Here is a 19,885-nt window from a genome sequence, read left to right as displayed (position 1 = left end):
TTTCTGTAGGGTTGCTTCTGATGTATCATCTCCATATTTCCTTATTTTCTTCTCTTGTCCATTTCTTCTTCTGGTTTGCCTCTGTAGCTCCAGTCTCTGGTTACGTGTTACTGTCATTGTGGTAGTTAGTTGCTGGATGACAACCTCCAAGTACCTGACCGGCCGTTGCCAGAGGTTCCATTTACTTTGTTGTCGTTTATTCTTTCATTTCTTTCCATCATTGCTGAGTTTTGCTATTTAACCCATAGCTGAATCCTGCCCCATCGTGAATAGGTGCTCATTTACAGCTGAATAGACTGAGGAAATTATGTAAAGATTCTTTCCCAAGGAATCAACGCCAAGGAGAGTGGTCACCCATCCAACGACTGACCAATGTTGTTTAACCAGTCCATCGATGAGCTAAACCACTCTGCCACAGAGCTTATTATTATTATTATTATTATTATTATTATTATTATTCAGAAGATGAACCCTATTCATATAGAACAAGTCCACTGGGGCCATTGACTTTGGAGTCCAAGCTTCCCAAGAATATGGTGTTCATTCAAAAGAAGTAATGGAAGGCATGCCTGTGTGTGTGTGTGTGTGTGTTTACATCTACAAGTGTCCTCTCATGAGAATTGATGCCAGTCTCTACATAGATTAGTGCAATGTCACGTTGCCATTTTTTTTCCTTGACTTATTGTACTGTATTTCATTACAAGTTTAGTAGACTCTTAAGTATGATTACAGTACTACATACCATATATCACAACAGTAAACAAGAGAATATTTTATCACTGTTGATATTTCATCATAAAAATATTTAAAATTTAGATTCGTAGATATTGGCACTATGTTGTGCTATTTGTAACTTAAGTCTTGGTGCACCATTGAAAGCAAAGGAGTGTGTGTGTACGTACACACCATATGCACATGATGGCGTTTGTCTTATGAGTTGTAAAAATAAAAATGAGAATAGAGTAAAATAAAAAAAAAAAGGAGGTGCATGTTATAGGCTTTAGTGTGAGTGTTACTTCTCTCTCTCTTTCAATACCATATCTCTTTCTTCTATTTTTTTGTTCTGTGGTTAATGTATTTCATTACAAGTTACAGTACAGTAAAGTACTGTAAATATCCTTTAGTAAAATGTGGAAAATCATAAATGTAAAAACACAAAACAAAACAGCTCCATCAAGTCAGACATCTACCTAGCCCTCTCACCTATCCGACACTACATTCCCACCCCCTCCCAACCAGGGAAACTGCTCCTCAGCTTCAGCCACTTTCTAAAACAACCCTTTCTCTGAGTGAGTTTCTCTACACAGCCTTACTGCCCCTCCTTTCCCATGATGCCCAGCCATCCTACAACCCCCCCCCCCCACCTTGGAGACTTTACCAGGCCTTCCCCACCTCTCAAACCATTTCTGTCTCCTGATGAGTTTAAGCATTGTTACTAACATTTTCTTGAGGCTGCACAGCATTGCCAACCATTGAAGAGTGGTTTTTAAAAAGTTTTAAAAATATCTTTGGTCCTTGGTCCCTGGTCTTGGTGTGTCAGATAATGTTGAATTCTGGATAAGGAAGATCTGGATAATTGAGGGATTGCTGTATACTAATAATACCCACAACTTATCACTGTACTGTATAGGTTGTCAAAAGTCCAACTTATAACAAGGTATACAGAATCCATAAAACTTACATTTTGAAAAAAGAAATACCATAAATGAAGAGTTTCAGCTGCACTGTAAATCAGCTGTTGGTTTGGTAAGCCCAAGCCCCATTAGTCCCCTAGTGGAAATTGAGGGGCCCCTCTGAAGCTATGGTACTTCTGAGGTATTGCTACCATAAACAGGTTTTCTTCGTGGACCAGTGGGTTTATGCAGTGGTGCCTTACGAGCTACCAGTAAGTGGCAGGATTTGAACCTCGGTCCTCTCGACTAGTAGGTGAGAACCTTACCACTGCGTCACCATGGCAGGTTAATTAAACTTATATACTGTGATAATAGATGGTAATTATATATAAAAAAATTAACTTTACATATCATAAAAAAAACTGTTGTACAAGGTAGGCTAGGCTTTAATACGGCTAACAAATGCAAACAAGCCTTTCCCTTCAGCGAGAAAGCTACATTGTTGAGAATTATGTTAACCCTACAAAAGATTTGGTTTTATATGGCAAAGAAAACATCTTGACATAAAAAAACATAAGTTATATATGGTAATTACATAATTTCATAATATGAAAGTTTAAAGGCCAGCCAGTGATCAGCTGATGAACATAAACAAACACTTGCTCTCATAATTGAAACTCACTTGCTAAGAATAATGTTAACTTGGAAGTAATTGTTGTTTTCTTTATGAAACATATATACAGTATTTTGGTATTAAATCTTGATTACGTATCAAAACATTGAATTCACATTTCATCAAAAACTACAAGTGTTGTTAACAGGGTAAACACACCTTCCCCTTGGCAACAAAACTCCAGTTGAGAATTACAATAATCCTAAAAAAATTTGGTTTAGATGGCAAAGAAAACATCTTGCCATCATAAAATGAAAATGATGAAAACATGCAGAATTCTTTGGAAAAAACTGGTAAGTTTTCAGTCGCTCATTTTTAGTGCAAAGTTCATAAAATCGTCAACAGTTGACAGCAATATGTTGGCTGTACAGGAAGAATTATATGTATATATATTTTTTTATGTAGTGCAGAAAAGCTGTCTTTACAGCTATATAGATAGTGCATACTCTTTAACAACTATAGTCATCCACCTCAATGAAAGGGTTAAACAGCATTATGAATATTATTATTATAACTATTGTTATTTTTATTATGATCCATCATCATGCCAAAATATGTTTCAGCACACTCCTGGAAACTGCAGAAGAAAGAGACATACCTGTAACTGAAAGAAAATAAATGATAAAATTCTAACCTAGTAAATATAACATTATAGGCTGCAGAGAAACAGGACCATCAGACAGAGTGCATGTGATGAGTGCATTTAGTAGCCAAGTGCATTCAGAATTTTGGATGACATACATTGCATTGCCCTCCTTCCTAAATTGCAGACTGATTATGATTATGTAATGGATTTTGATTGTAGCCAAGTGCATTCAGAATTTGGATGACCTACACTGCATTGCCCTCCTTCATAAATTGCAGACTGATTATGTAATGGATTTTGATTGTAGCCAATTGCATTAAGAATTTTGGATGACCTACATTGCATTGCCTTCCTTTCTAAATTGCAGACTGATTATAATTATGTAATGGCTTTTGATTGTACTAGCTAAGTGCATTCAGAATTTTGATGACCTACATTGCATTGCCCTCCTTCCTAAATTGCAGACTGATTATGATTAATGGATTTTGAATAACAAACAATTTTTGTAGTAAAGCAAGTCGTAGTCTGTCTTGCCATCCTCCCCTTCCCTCGTTCTTCAGATGGGGGTTGGCACAGAAGAGAAGCATTAGTTGGCTGAGAGTGAATTGTGAAGTGGTTATGAGGAGTGGGACTTCTTGTAATTTTTCAGGTTGGTGTAGTTGGGTCTGTTTCACACCGAGAAGGCTGGTTTTTTGTATGAGCATTATTATCATGTATTTTTGTTTAATTAGATAATTACTTTGTTGCAGGTTATTAAATCTTGTGTCAACACATTTTGGCGCAATGGCTGCATCAACAGTTAGAAGTTTTAGTGTTGATAAACTTCCTGCTCTGTTGGTCATAACGCGCACAAGAGGGATGATAGAAGTTTTATCTGTTATTCATGGTTGGTATGGAATTGTGTTTACTTTGAGAATATGTTTGTAAATAAGTGTTTGTATCATAATTAACAACAGTGTAATCAGTTTAATATCCAGAGAGTGAAATGGAAGTATTATATGTTAGTATAATTGATAATTTCTTATTAATCCTACATTTAATTATATTAGTTAAGTACTGCTGAACAACAATTTTATATGAAGTGAGTGTCCGTAGAACTTTTTCTTTCTTACTGTAATCCAGTGAGGATTTAAATTTTACAGGAATGGAGTACTAGATGAAGTCATGACATCACTGCTGCATGCTATGGAAATGTTTGAAGAACAGAGAGCCACTGAAGTTCAAGAGGAAGAAGCTAGAGAAGCACGAGAGGCAGTAAAAGCAGAACAAGATGCAGCGTACATGGAATCCCTGGCTGCTGATAGAGCAAAGGTGAAATGAGTTATAGTTTGGATCGACATGTAGCCGTTGAATTCCTAATGACATGATGTCAGTAGGAACTAATGAGTCATAATAAATATAAGATGACTGCCCTTATGTGCTATATGTAATAAGTCCTGTTTGTTATTCCTAAATGAAAATATAAATTTTTAAAGCCAACTTTTTAAAAATGTAGTTATATAACAGCCTATAATCTTATAAGAGTACCGTATTTCCCACCATATAAGATACACGATGCTTTCACTTATTCCAGAACTTTTTGTAGTCTGTCAGTTTCTTGTTTCTTCATCCACAGCTATGACCTGCAGCATAAATATAGTGATATACTTTTTTAAGACCATCTCCTTTGTGGGAAGGGTGATAAAAATTTATCTTATTTTATTTTTTACTTACAGAAGTCACCATTTAAAATTAGCAAGTTTTTAAACAAGTTGACCACTGTAACAAAATTCTTAAATTGTGATAGTTATGATAACTAACATCAGTACTTGCTGTAATAAATTATTAGAAAAGCAAGAAGTTCAGCATTGTAAGCTTCACCTTGTACGATCTGCTGAACATGAAACACACATTAACCATACTTAATGTCATCTACTGATATTGCAACTTGCACGCTTTATTAGATATCTGATGAAATCATGTTCTTAGAATAAAATTTTGAGAGTCACACAACGCATGAAATTGGATGATACAAGAAAATATACAGTATTTGTATCCAAACACTTTGTGACGTATTTAGCTACCATAACATTTTGTTCTTTACATCTAAATATGGATGAACCATCAATTAAATGTTAAAATCTGCTAGACTATTGTCTTGATTCTATAGATATGAGAGGCCCTTGTTGGTTTAGCACTAACCTTAAACAGATGGAACATGGCATCATCATCATCCTCGCTGTGTGAATTTTGACTGGCAAACAGTAATGTCAATAAACCCTTGTTTATTTTTCTTTTAATTTTCCCTAAATACATCCTGCCTAATTATAGTTGCATCTTATATGTTGGAAATTGCTGTACTTTTTTCCAAAATCCTAAGTTCGTTCATTGCCAAGAAAGATAAACTAGAACATATTTGTAAGAATTTTTATGTACCTGAATTACAAGGAGTGTAGCTTTAGGTATATAGTAATGATACAAAAGCAAACACAAATGCCATATTTGAAATTAAAACACAAATACAGGTTGAGGGAATAAAAGTTTTAAGGGTCATTGGTTGTGTCATTTCAGCTAGTATCAAAGAATATAATGTGCACTGTATATTATAAACCAAATGCAGCCTAGAAGAAAGGGGATTGGAGTGGGGAATGTAAAAAGCAATATTGCTCATGACAGACATTGATTTTATTTTGTATTAATAGGCAGCAGCCAAAAAGCAGGCAGAAATGGAAGAAAAGCAGGAAAGGGAAAGAGTAGAGTCTCTGAAACAACAAGAAGAAGCATTCAAAGAGGTATGTTCAGTTTTACTTGTGTAATGATGCATAAAATATGTTATCATTAAATACTTTTTAAAGAATTTGTAATTAGGACACTATAGTAAAAGGTTCATATTCTCAATGTTATCCATCTTTTGTAATTACCATCTTTTCAGTGAAGAGCTAAGGTTATGAAGTTATTTGTGGACTTTATCATATTTTTCAGCAGTCTGCTATGAGTTTTGGTAAAACCAAGTTTTTACAGTAACTCTTTTTTTTCTGCAAACCTGTAAATCATAAATAGTCTTATTCCATGCAAACTTTACCACCCCACATCAGTGTGGTAGATCCAGAAAATGAAAGACCACACTCCAACATACTGAAGGGATCCTGTCATATGTGTTAACCTTTAAATACAGGTGCCATTGTTACTGGGGGTTGGTTTGGGGGAGATGGGACTTGAATCTCGCTTAAAGGGATGCACCGATAACAAAAGTCCCCTTTGTAAAGTAGGTGAGTATTGCTGCCGTATTGTTGAAGGGATTTGCTTCAAATTTTTATCACACCCTGTCCAAACAATTCAAGCAGCAGACCATTTGTCTCAGCAGCACTGAAGTGGGAATGTTTGAGTTAATGTTAGGGAAAGCCTTAAGATCTCTCCCCTGGCTGGACAGATGTCAGAGGGTATTGATCAGGGAGCTGAAAGGAGTTGTCCCTCCAGAGAATTAGTCCGTGGTTAGGAAGTTCGTGGGGCTGTCAGGAAGGGCCCTCTCGTGCACAGTAATGCAGGTGGGCCATCAGTGGGACAACGTTATCCTCAAGAGGTGAGAAATCTTCATCTCAGTCTTCCAGAAGAGCATTTATTTGGAGAGCTGGCTCAGCTTCCAAAACAGCCACCTCCCGCACTCTGTTCTACTTCCCTCTGGACTTAATTTGCCAAGCCATAAACATTGAGGTAAGACTCATGGGTCTCCCAGTTCTCATAGGCCATGTCCCTGAAACCTACATCACTGCCTTGAGGAGCCTCCATCAGGGAGGCTCCCCTTACAACACAGAACCCTATCCTCCAGTGGCCAGGCAGTTCCAACATCACGGCCATGCCGGACCACAGAGCAAGGCTTCAGATGGTAGCCAGCCCTTTTGCAGCTCCCAGCCCTCTCACAATTGCCGTAGAAACAGGACCAGAATGAGGGGAGGCTCCAGGTTAGATGTCATTGCCCCCCCCCCCTCAGAGAGCATGTTTCAGGGAGGTGGGGAGCCACAGAGAGGGAGGAGCATAACCTGTTGGAGTTGCAACCAGGCTAGCTGGCTCTCCTACACTTCCAGGAGAACGTAGTGGGGAAGTGGGTGATTGCCATGTGCAGCAACACTATGGTGGTTACCTATATAAACAAGCAAGGTGACACCATCTCCCCAGAGCTGAATGACCTGGCAGTAGAGATTCATGATGGTCAGAGGTTCAGGGTCTTGATCTAATTGCCAGGTACAATCCTGGACAAAGTTCCTCGTTGGTTGAGTCGGTAGAGTTGTCAGCTAGCACTCTGCTAGGCCTGAGTTTGCATCTCCGGTCGGCCAATGAAGAATTAGAGGAATTTATTTTTGGTGATAGAAATTCATTTCTTGGTATAATGTGGTTCAGATTCCACCATAAGCTGTAGGTCCCGTTGTTAGGTAACCAATTGGTTCTTAGCCACGTAAAATAAATCTAATCCTTCGGGCCAGCCCTAGGAGAGCTGTTAATCAGCTCAGTGGTCTGGTTAAACTAAGGTATACTTAACAATCCTGGACAAGAAAAACATCATTGCCGATTCGCTCAGCAGGACAGTGGTCCCTACATGAAAGGGTGGTGGGCTCCTTGTTCGATTGGTGACAGGGACCGATGATGGACCTGTTCACCACAGCGAGGAACACCAAGCTCCTGCTGTACTGCTCTCCGGTCCCCAACCAGAGAGTGGCCTACAGGATGGCTTCCAACACCTGTGGAAAAACACGGATGTATATTCCTTCTGAACATATTCCTTCTTTCCGTTCAGTCAGGTGAAGTAGGTAGTCAACAGGTTCTTTGTCCCCGAGAGTCTCAGGATGTTGTTGGTGGCACTTTTTTGGTCATAGGCTGAATTGTATAGAGACCTTCTTCACCTTCTAATAGACATCCCAAGACAGTGCCATGTAGCCCCCAACCATCTGATTCAGGGGTTCAGCGACAAGTACCATCAAGCAGGAGGTTCCCTCTTAATTCACTGTTGGAAACAATCCAATAGCTCACCTGAAATATGTCCTGACTTTGTGGCCAAGATCCAGAACCCTGCAGTGCCAGACCTTGATATTCAAAAGTTCTCCATCCCCTCATGGAAAGACTTCCTAGGACGAGTTGGTTCTGTGCCCAGTCAGAGGCCTGATGCAATAGCTGGAGTGAATGGCACCTCATGGACTTGTCTGTAGCAGGCTTTTTATAGTCTCTCTCTCTCTCTCTCTCTCTCTCTCTCTCTCTGGTAATGATGACCAGATAAAGGGTTTCCAAACTTATAGATCAGATAGAAAAATAGAAATCAAGAGGGAACCACAATATATGGGAGAGATGCCAATCAAGGAAAAAATCTGTGAGAAATATAGTAACACAGAATGTGAATTAATAGCAGTAGAATTTGAATCTGAAAAATTAGTGAACATTGTAATATACAGACCCCTAATACTAAAGAGTTTGACATAATAATTGATAAATTGGATGAAATATGTAGAAATCACAAGGATTGGACTATACTCCTATCCGAGACTTTAACTTTCCTTTTGTAGAATGGAAAGAACGGAATAGAGAATGTGGTTGTATTTATACATATAAAAAGAGAGCAATAGTAGCGTAGAAGATAAGAGGCAATTTGAAAAGCTATTAGATATGCTACTAGAACATAACATTCAGCAAATAAATCACCTGCCAACAAGAAAGGATAATATTTTGGACCTAGTATTTGTGAATGAGATGAACTATGTTAAAGAAATAATAGTATATAACACTTATATTTTCGGACCATAATGTCATAGAACTAACAGTCTGTTCCAAAACACATGAAAAAAGAGAAAAACGAGAGAGAAAAAAATGGGAAGGATATGGAAAATACAATTTCTATAGTAAGAATATAAATTGGTCAAAAATAAATGAAGAATTAAACAAAGAATGGGAAAACATATTTGTAAGTGATAATATACAAGTAAATACCGATATATTATATAAAATATTAGAGGAAATAGTGGAAAAATATATACCAAGGAAAAGTAAACATCAGTCATGAATTCCAAGAGACAGAAGGATCTTGTTCCAGAAAATTAGAAAGTGGAAAAAGGTCTTGCAAAAGAAAAGAATGCATGGAAAGTGATGGAACTAAAAAGTAAGATAGAAAATGCAGAATAGAAGATTATACAATCAAAAGAAAATGAAAAATGGAACCTAGAAGAAAAGACCCTACAAAATATCAAGCAAAACCCTAAAATTTTTTGTTCATATGCAAAAAGATGAATAAAATAAGAGTAGAAATAGGCCCTCTAAGAATTGAAGGGCGATTAACGAATGAAAAAAAGGAATTGACAACAAATGAAAAAAGGAATTGACAATGAAGATAATGATACAGAAATAAGAGATGAAAATATTGAATGCTTATCGGATATAGATATTACAGAAGCCGATATTGTGCAGGCTATTAATGAAATTAAAATGGATCAGCAGCAGGACCAGATGGCGTACCTGCCATATTGTTAAAGAAAGTGGTTAGCTCAATCGCAGCCGCTAGCAATATTATTAAGACAAAGTATAGATACAGGCAAGATTTATGATGAGCATAAATTAGCATATATTACTCCTACTTTCAAAAGTGGTTCAAGACTAGAGGCAAGTAATTATAGGCCTGTGAGTCTGACATCTCATATTATGAAAGTTTATGAAAGGGTAATGAAAAAAAATATAATGAAACATTTAGTGAAGAATAGATTGTTCAATATAGGACAACATGGTTTTGTACCTGGAAAAAGTACACAAACCCAACTGTTAGTCCACCATGAAAGCATATATAAAAATATGATAAATGAAAAAGATACAGATGTGGTTTACCTAGACTTTGCAAAAAGCTTTTGACAAGGTAGACTCATAATATATTAGCAAAAAAATTAGAAAACATAACATTGTTGACAAAGTAGGAAGATGGATAAAAGAATTTTTGCAAAACAGAAAACAGATAGTGATTGCAAACGATGAGAAATCGGATGAAGCTACGGTAATATCCGTGTACCACAAGGTACGTGTGTTAGCTGCATTGCTGTTTGTGATTATGATTGCAGACATAGACAGTAATGTTAAGGACTCAGTAGTAAGAAGTTTCATGATGACACAAGAATAAGTATAGAAATTGCTTGTGATGAAGATAGGAACTCGCTGCAAAGAGACCTAAACAAAATATATAAATGGGCAGAGATAAATAGGATGGTATTTAACTCTGATAAATTTGAATCAATGAACTATGGTGATAAAGTAGGAATGCTATATGCATATAAAGGACCTAATAATGAAACAATCACAAACAAGGAAGCAGTTAAAGACCTTGGTGTGATGTTGAATAGAATATATTATGCAATGATCAAATAGCAATTCTATTGGCAAAATGCAAAGCAAAAATGGGAATGTTGTTCCGCACTTCAAAACAAGAAAAGCTGAACACACGATTATGCTTTATAAAACGTACGACGTAGTCCACTTGAATATTGCAATATAATATGGTACCCACACTACCAAAAGGATATTGCACAAATAGAGAGTGTAAAAGGTCATTTACAGCTAGAATAGAAGAAGTTAAGGACCTTGACTACTGGGAAAGACTACAATTTTAAATTTATATAGTCTTGAAAGGAGAAGAGAACGCTACATGGTAATCCAAGCATGGAAACAGATAGAAGGAATTACTGAAAACATCATGGAGCTAAAATATCAAAAAGAGCAAGCAGAGGTAGATTAATAGTGCCAAAAACTATACCAGGAACACTAAGGAAAGCACACAGGACATTAATCCACCACACACCAGCATCAATAATGCAGCCTATTCAATGCGCTACCAGCTCATCTGAGGAACATAACAGGAATGAGCGTAGATGTGTTTAAGAATAAGCTCGACAAATATCTAAGATGCATCCCAGACCATCCAAGACTGGAAGATGCAAAATATACCGGAAGATGCGTTAGCAATTCTCTGGTAGACATCAAAGGTGCCTCACACTGAGGGACCTGGGGCAACCCGAACGAACTGTAAGGTAAGGTAAGGTAAGCTTGGGATTTTTCCCAAAATCTTGGGAATTTAGCTTGTGGTTCTTCAATAATACCAAGCAAAATATGAAAGACGTAGATGACAGAACTTTTCTTTCAGTCACAGCTGATAAATTAGAATGTGATTTGGGAAGTAGGTATTATAGATCCATAAGAGTCATGGGTTGATTTACATATGTTGCAGAACTCAGCATGTGCCACCTGGTTTCTGTAAGGTGCTCATATTTCAAATATGAACTCAATATACGTGATAAAGTAGATATCCCTTAATTGAACATAATTGTGTTAATCAGTGAATATACTTTAGTGCATTATCTTTTTATCAAAGGTTTCAAACACACACACACACACACACGTGTGTGCATTTGCCTTTCTCTTTCTCTCTCTGGGTTATTCTTTATGAAAAAATTTTTCATATCTGTCCCATGTAAGCAGTTTCAGCATTGCTCACAGATAAGAGAGAGATAGAATCTCAATGCTAAATTCTTAAATTCTGTTTACAGTATACAGTGCGGTTTGGTTTTTATTTTGTGTACAGTACTGTACAGTGTATTTTGTGGTGCTTATAAGCATACACTACAGTAATTGTAGTAACAACAAAACAAGAGGAAGAAAAAGGTTATGTAGTTGGCATTTTTACATGTGTAGATTATTTATTTAACATATTTACAAATTTCTAATATCACATGGGCCTCACGTATATTATTATGGATAATCAAGGGAACACCAAATACATCCATATCCATCGAGCTTCAAGGAAATACCTTAACTTTGTGTAGGGCATAGGTAGATATTTGCTGATAAACCAGTATTTTTGAAGTGGTTAAGAAATGTAACAAATAAATTTATTTTTTCATGAAAATCCAAATATTCCTATAACAAATATAAAATACATAGTTTCAGGATCATTTCATTGTCTCTTCTTTTTATAGATGTATGTTCGTGCTGGTTCATGATATCAATGAATGTATTTTTGCTACAATAATACAGTATAATTTTATATATATCTTTTTTCAACATGTAAAAATAATTGAATACAGTAGGACTATTTAAAATTTTATGGTTGCAATGCAAGAAATATCAGAGTTATGAACATTTATTTTATTTACTATTTTAACATTAGAACCGAGGTTTGATGACTTTTTTTTCCAAACACATTGGTGCTGGGTGAATGAAATTTAGGAAATGTTGCATCACTACATTTCCAAAATTTGGTTACACGTAATATCTGCATATGGTTTAGATATATATGACAGATTTCACTCTTAGACACATACTGTGGCCTTATTTTTATCAAATGTGTTTTTGCATTCAAATGAAAGGTAAATATGCAACATGTTTGGTTGCCAGTTAGTGAATTTTGATGACCACCTGTGCTGTCATGTAGCATCACTTAAGCATGGCTGTATCCAAACCTTGGCACCAGTGGCAGCATAGGTAACTGACTAATAATGGCAGTGACGGCAGTCAAGCATGTTAGGTCCTACTTCATGTAAACTGCAAGATGTTGGATCTTCTGCTTTTCATAAGATATGTACATGGATACAGTAATATTTCACCCAGTAGAAGGCAAGATGAGGAGGTCACACTCCTGAGCCAGAAGTTTAATCATATTCCAGTTCCCGTAATTATCCTTTATCAACACCTTTTTCTTTTTTTTGCTAAAGAAACTAGTTCCACATAGCTGCTTCAAGATGTGGGTGCTCCAAGTACAGTTTTTGATGTCAAGTCATTGGCCAGAGGTATTATGTTTATTACTCTGTCAGATCAAGGTTCGATGCCACCCACTGAATAGTCAAGTGATTGGATCTTTGACATCACTGAATGTGGTGGAACATTCAACTTACTTAGGCCATCCTGTGTAGGAAGAAAGTAGATGTAATGACCAACTTAATGATGGTCGCTTACTTGTACAGACAAGATAGGCAGCACTTGATCCAGAGACTGTGTTAGTTAACAGTCAAGAGCTATGTGTGGGCTGTATCCAAGCATATGAGGTTGTTCTTTTGCCAAGATTTGTTCCAGTAAAGCACAACATTGGTAATCATCATTTGAGTAACTGCTCTTTTGATTGTTAGGTGTATATAAGAAGTTTTGCATATATTTTCTTGAACTTTAAAGGAAGCATTTCATAGGTATCCTGAATCATTTTAAGTTTACAGGAATATTGTTCTAAAAAGACTGAAATTTAACCATAAAATAGGTAATGTGACTTAATTATGTATGAGTAGGTTATACTGTAGTATTTTAATTTATGATTGGTAGGCAAACAAGGCCATGAGATAATGGTTGCACATTTTTTTTTGTGGTATTATTGTTGGTATGGAATTCATTTCATATTTCTGTTGCATTAAATGCCTTGATAAAGTTATCCGCTTTGTACCGCCTCATTAAATTTGTTAAGTGTAGTGTGTTAAGATGCTTCAGCACATTAAATCATGCGCTCTGGATCTGCTTGTCAAGGGGTGAGGCATGTTACAGTTTTTTAAGAAAATCTATAATGAAAGTGTAAAGATGAAACACAAAGGAGACTTGGAGGCATTTGTATTTATGTAATAGATGAACTTTCATATTTTTATCATTGAGGACATCTTAAGAACAATTAATACCTATAAAACAGGTATGAAAATATTGTGAAAACCACAAAAATGGGAAATAACATTAAGGTCTTCAAGCTGTTTTTGGGAATAATTTTCTGTTCTTATGACATTCAGGAGTAAAACTGTAAGGAAGTATATGCCTTTTAACATAATTCTTACGGAAGCTGAGAATCAACAGCCCAGAGTTCTATGTTGTGTGTATTCTTTATAGAGAAGCCAAAGTTTATATAGGTTGATAGATTGCATATGTTGCTTAATTATGTATATTGCAGGCTGTGAGAGCATCTCTAGAAACTGATATCCCCGATGAACCAAGTCCTGATTGCACAGAACCAGTTTCTACCCTAAGATTTCGAATTCCTGGCGGGGATACATTTACACGCAACTTTTTAGCCAATACCAGTCTTCAGGTTTGTGCAGTGTTTTTTGTTACATCTGTTGTTGTGAATTTAACTGTTAATGAATACATATTTAAGATTGGTGTTTTTAAACACTGTATTTTTAACTAGACCCAAAAAATATGGGTGAATGGATGTTAAAATATAGGTAACATCTTTTATCACCAGAGCATCATTTTTTATAAGAGAACACTTTTAGGTATTCTAGATTTCTAAATATTCCACAAAATGTAGGTGGATATTATATTAAAATCTAGATAATCTCTCTGCCTAATTTTCATTATTGGCGTATCCTTTTTAACAAGATATGCTTTTAGTTATCCAAAAATATTAAGTACAGTATAATACTTCGATTATCCAGTTCTTCCTTGTCTGGAACTCAACATTATTCACAACCACTGATGGTTGGCAGTGCTGCTCAGCCTCAGGAAGATGTTGGTAACATTGTTCACACTGTAACGAGACTGAGAAAGGGTTTTTTTTTTTGTTCATACTCGAACGAGACTGAGAAAGGGTTTTGGAGTGGGGAGGCCTGAGAATTTCCAAGGTTTTTGGGGTTGGGGGGGGGGGGGACTGGATGGTTGGGTGCCATGGAGAGGAGGGGAAATAAGGCTGTATAAAGGAACTCACTGAAAGAAAGGGTTGCTTGGGAAGGGGGGTCGTGGAACTGGGGAATAGTTTCCCTGGCTATGGGGTGTGGGGATGTAGTGTTGGCTGGGTGAAGAATGCTAGATAATCTCTGGCTTGGTAGAGCTTGTTATGTTTTTGTTTTATATTTATGATTTTTCCACATTTTATTAAAGAATACCATATATTTTTGTGTATAAGACGGCCTTTAGATAAGACAAGGTAAAAAATTATGACAAATTTTCCTGAATTTATCTCGTATCTGTAGTATAAGACAACTGCTAAATTTCAAAACCAGCTGTGTATAGGCTAGCATTTGCAAATAACAGGTATCTTATGAAATATTGGTTATGTAAAGATGATGTTATCACAAATACTGTTTTACTAAATGTATCCTTAGAAGTTCAAAATACCATATATACTCGCGTGCATCATGCGACTTTTGAAGACCTAATTTTGAAGCTAATGTTAAGGGGTTGGATCATACATGAAATATAAAATTAGCATATGTAATATTCACACATTAGTATCGTATTATAAATACAAACGTAATGAATATACATCTATTCCATGGATCTTTTAACAAGTTATGCTTTACTCTGTATCCAGTAATATTGTATGTGTTTGCATATTACAGTACTAATTGTATCATAAAATACAAACATAGCGATCATGTGCCATTTGCATTGTTTAGTGAACGTGGACAACGATACCTTCCGGGAATTTTTGTTTCGGCATCAGTTCAATTTCCCTTTAAAGATAACCATGGGGGAAGGTTTTGTCCCATTTGCCATACTTTAAAACAACAGTAAAATGTGTTCTTTCATGAACAGTAGTTTTGATTAGAATACTTTTCTCTCCAATATTGTTTATGGTCGAGTTTGGTAGCATATCTAAGTTTACGAGTTTCATTCATGTTGCTGATGCACGATAATTTATAGTCATTAGTGCTTGAACATTGTTTGTTTTCTTAGCTTCAGCTACAACTTGCAGCTTAAATTTAGCAGTATATTTCCTTGCAATATTTTCTCCAAAGCAAATAAGGGTATAGTTTAAAATATGAATCAGTCCTGTTCTACTTAACGTCATTTGTAACATAACTACAGTAATTGTTTACTATCGTACGATGGTTGAAATGCAAGCAAAACAGCTGTTGTTATCCGATTCGGTTGTTCATAGCCACGGCCTAGACTGTGTTCATAGCAAAACATTTGTTTCTTGGTCGGTTGTTTATGGCTGTACTCGTTTACTCAACGAGTATAACGTAGCTAACGATACTTTTATCATTCGCTTTTACTTTAACTTATTTAACTAGACGGTGGGATAAAGAGATGGAGTAAAAGAGATTAGTCCATAGTAATCTGGTCTCTCAAAAAAAGGAACTCGCATGATACACGATACATTATAAAATGATTTTTTATGGGTGAAAATTTTGGGGTCACACGATGTGCGATATCACACGTTAACGAGTATATACAGTAAACGAAATGACAGAGTCAGTTCTGTATCATGTTTTTCCTACACATGTCACCTAAAAGGAAAACCATTGTTTTGTTTACATTTCATCGCCAATCATAAGCAACCCCTAACAACAGTATGATAAAGTATGATAATTATCGTACATAATTATCGTTTGTATGACTGAATTGTTCTAAACAGTTACAAACGGCCTGAATTTTTAATAAAAAATGAATATTATGTTGTCCTAAATGTTATTACTACCGTAATTACACTACATTACCGAAAGATAAGGTTTGCTATGAGCACAACCATAACTCAATATTTACATTTTGTCAGCTGGCTGATCTCGCATAGATAAAAGTTGATTTCATTGATATGGAATTGAATAGGCTATTTATTATGAAGATATGCTAATAATATATAAGGTAAAAATGGTTTTATTACCTTTTATTATCACTTTATTTCATAATGTGAATCTTTTCATGCATGTTGGTGGTTATCGCACTGAGGCCAAGGCTAGCCTACCGATAAATATCACTTAGAATTCAAGGTTTGATTTTTGGAATGGTAGTAGAAGGCAACCCCCAATTTTTACGGGTAAATTTTTTATTTAAAGGTTGTCTTATACACGGAAATGTACGGTAAATACAGTACGGAACTGTACAGGCAATCCTTGGATTACGATGGAGATATGTTCCTAATGACGAGTCGTAACCTGATTTTCGACATGAGTCAGAACACACCTAAATAAGTACCTGCATCACCCACCTTGTTAATGCAGTAGTAAAGTCAAAATCTAAGATATCAGAACACAATAATCACCATCCTACTTACGAACATTCGTATTACAAACATTCAGAGATAAGAACAGACAGGATCACAGGTTAAAATTGTGTTCTCCTGATTTCTCTCTCTCTCTCTCTCTCTCTCTCTCTCTCTCTCTCTCTCTCTCTCTTTCTCCTTTATTTTTGTTTACTTTGTTATAGTGCATTAGTGTACATATCCTTTAATAAAATGTGCAGAAAAGTCATAAAAACAAAAGAAAACAAGCTCTAGCAAGTTCACCAACGCCAGCAAATAAGAATGAGTATGTGTGTACATACCTATCCTATGCACACGATTGCATTTCTCTTTTGGGTTGCAAAAATAAGAAATGAGAAAATACAATGAAAATATAAATGAGAATATGAAATATAAATAAAAAGAGAAGGAGTGTGTGTGTCTTTCTGCTTGATGTATTTCTTTACAAGCTACAGTTCTGTACTGTACATATCCTTTAATAAAATATGAATTATCGTAAACATAAAAACAGGAAACAAAAGCTCTAGGAACTAACCGTAACCCACTCCCAGCCAGGGAAACTGCTCCCCAGCTCCACCCACCTTCCAAAACAACTTCTCTGATTGAGTTCCTTTACAGAGCCTAACTGGCCCTCCTCTCCCTGATACCCAGCCATCCAACCCACCCCCACCACGGAAACTTCTCCATGCCTCCCCTACCCCCCAAAAGCCATTCTCAGGCTGTTTGAGTATAAGCAGTGTTACCAACATTTTTCTGAGGCTGCACAACATTGCCAACCATCAGAGAGTTTTTTCGGAGGAGTGTGTGTGTGCGTGTGTTGTAGGCTTCAGTGTAGATGATACCTCAGTTACTGTTTTCTCTCTCTCTCTCTCTCTCTCCTCTGTCTATGTGCTTGATGTATTTCAAGCCAATTGTACAGTACAGAACTGTACTGTACAGTTGGCCAAAGAAGAATTGGCCTAGTTTCTTTATTCTTGTTCGTTATGGAAATATTGCCATATGCAGTTGCCAGATTATTTACTTTTCAATCGTGACAGCCTAAGCACTTGGAATTTGGCTTTGCTTCTGCTCGAGTCTTGACGTTGACCCAACATATCGTACAGTACTGGGATGTTGTCGTTCGTCACCTACATCCAGTAAATAATACATTAAGCCTGTCAATATTCTTTAATAGCAAAGTGTAATTCAACTAATTTTGTCCTTTGATCAATAAAATAATTGACATGACACATTTAGTAGGCCTAAATTTGACACCTGATTAGCCTACAGTAGGTCTGTTTTCAGCAGTATACTCTCTCGGATGCGTAATGTGACTATTTAAATCGACAGTACAGTATCTATATTAATCTGCTTTATTTGATTATTCCTGGTATTCTTTTTTATTGGCCATGTTATCCTTTTTTTCATCCTTTTCATTATTGCTTAACATAATTTACTCAGACCTAGCTACCTCATGTCAAAAAGCAGTCATAAGAAATCAAACGAATACAATTTAGTCTTTTTTTAATCTAATTCCTTGCATGTCATCCTTTTCATTCCGCACACGTTGGAAAGCTGTGGGAGTCAAAGCCGACAAATACATTAAGACAAAAGGCTTACTTTCATGGAAGCATTCTTGGGTTAATCTTAATGTAGCTGTATATTTCTTATAAATAGAAACTACTGTAATTAGAATGTTTAACATGTACCCCAGACCTACTGCTATGAGCATACTATACGTAGTTGAAAGGATACGAAATATGAAAGGTAACTTTCTTGTTTAAGTCTATTTCCGATATTTACAATAAAAATCAGATGATATATATATTCATATATTATATATATATAATATAATATATAAATATATGTATATCATTTGGTTTTTATTGTAAATATCGGAAATATATTTAAACAAGAAAGTTGCCTTTCATATTTCCTATCCTTTCAGGGTTATGTATAATATGCTCATGGCAGTAGGTGTGGGCATACGTGTGAGAATGATTCTAATTACAGTAATTTCTATTTAGAAGAAATGAACAGCTACATTAAGATTAACCTAAGAATGCTTCGATGAAAGTAAGCCTTTTTTCTTTCTTAGCTCTATCCAGCTACTTAATTGAATTAGGTCACCAGCCAGAAACTACATATGGAATAATGGATTACTCTGTAACAAATGGATTACATCAAACCCCTTTACTTCCCACTTAGTCCCGACAAAGAAAGAATGGTGGGGGATAGCGAGGACATTACATGAACTTTCGCCAGCATCGGACACAGTCGATTTTCCCTGCTCCCGTAAGAAAATATAACGCAACGAATGTCTGTACTAGTAGATATTGTATGCAGTTTTAGTACTAGGAAGGCTATTTCTCTTCCAAACAATGGGATCGAGACAAGGTTGCCTGAAATTTACTTACACTTAACTTTCCCTAATTCCTACTTACTGCACTGGAATAGCTTATGCAATTTCACTAGGCAATATTAATTATTTATATACTAGACTTCATAAAAGAAATATGGTTACACCAGGTTCTGGTGGATGGTGGCGAAGTGGTGGAGCAATGGGAAAAAATGAAATACAGTGGAAGATTACTAGCAGACAGCAGATATTCGTCAATTTTCAGACCTACCGTTTACGTGGTTTGTTTGCCCACTGCCACTGTCAATACAGCTTCTTGAAAAAACACACGGGTATTGTTGGTTCACTAGTAAACAAGACAGGGGAGGAACAAAGGACAAAGTTTTGCTTGAGCGCGACATGTGCTCTTCGTCTGAAGGTTAGCCTCTCTCTACTGGCTTTCGTGAGTAAGGTCAGGGGAAATGCTGTTTGTCCATACGTTCGTAGGTAGCCCCAGGCATTCTGAAAAATTGACAGAGACATTGCCGAATGCATAGGACAGAGCAAAAGGAAGCTTAAGACCACCTTCACTAGAGGCGACTTGGTAAAACCCTCCCTGTGGGTTAGGCCCCCCTGATGCTAATCTATCAGCGACTAAAAGCCGTTATTTTTTCAAAAACACAGCCTACCCCTGCCCGTAGCGTCGACAGAGACGCCTTTCTGTCTTTTTGTTCGGATGATATTTTTACTAAGTAATGCAGAGAGGGTGAAC

General features: G+C 36.3%; 1 protein-coding gene across 1 annotated transcript in view; it reads left to right on the top strand.

Moving 5' to 3' along the window:
* Positions 1-19,885, top strand: part of casp (Fas associated factor casp) — a 158,458-nt gene that overhangs the window by 106,697 nt on the left and 31,876 nt on the right. The window contains 4 exon segments of the mRNA XM_067105473.1: positions 3,622-3,759; positions 4,015-4,183; positions 5,554-5,643; positions 13,782-13,919. Coding sequence (XP_066961574.1) covers positions 3,622-3,759; positions 4,015-4,183; positions 5,554-5,643; positions 13,782-13,919 — 535 coding nt within the window.

Source organism: Macrobrachium rosenbergii, chromosome 6 (assembly GCF_040412425.1).
Source record: "Macrobrachium rosenbergii isolate ZJJX-2024 chromosome 6, ASM4041242v1, whole genome shotgun sequence".
NCBI classification, from domain to species: domain Eukaryota; kingdom Metazoa; phylum Arthropoda; class Malacostraca; order Decapoda; family Palaemonidae; genus Macrobrachium; species Macrobrachium rosenbergii.
The sequence above is the reverse complement of the archived record's forward strand: the minus strand, read 5'-3'. Positions and strand labels throughout refer to the sequence as shown.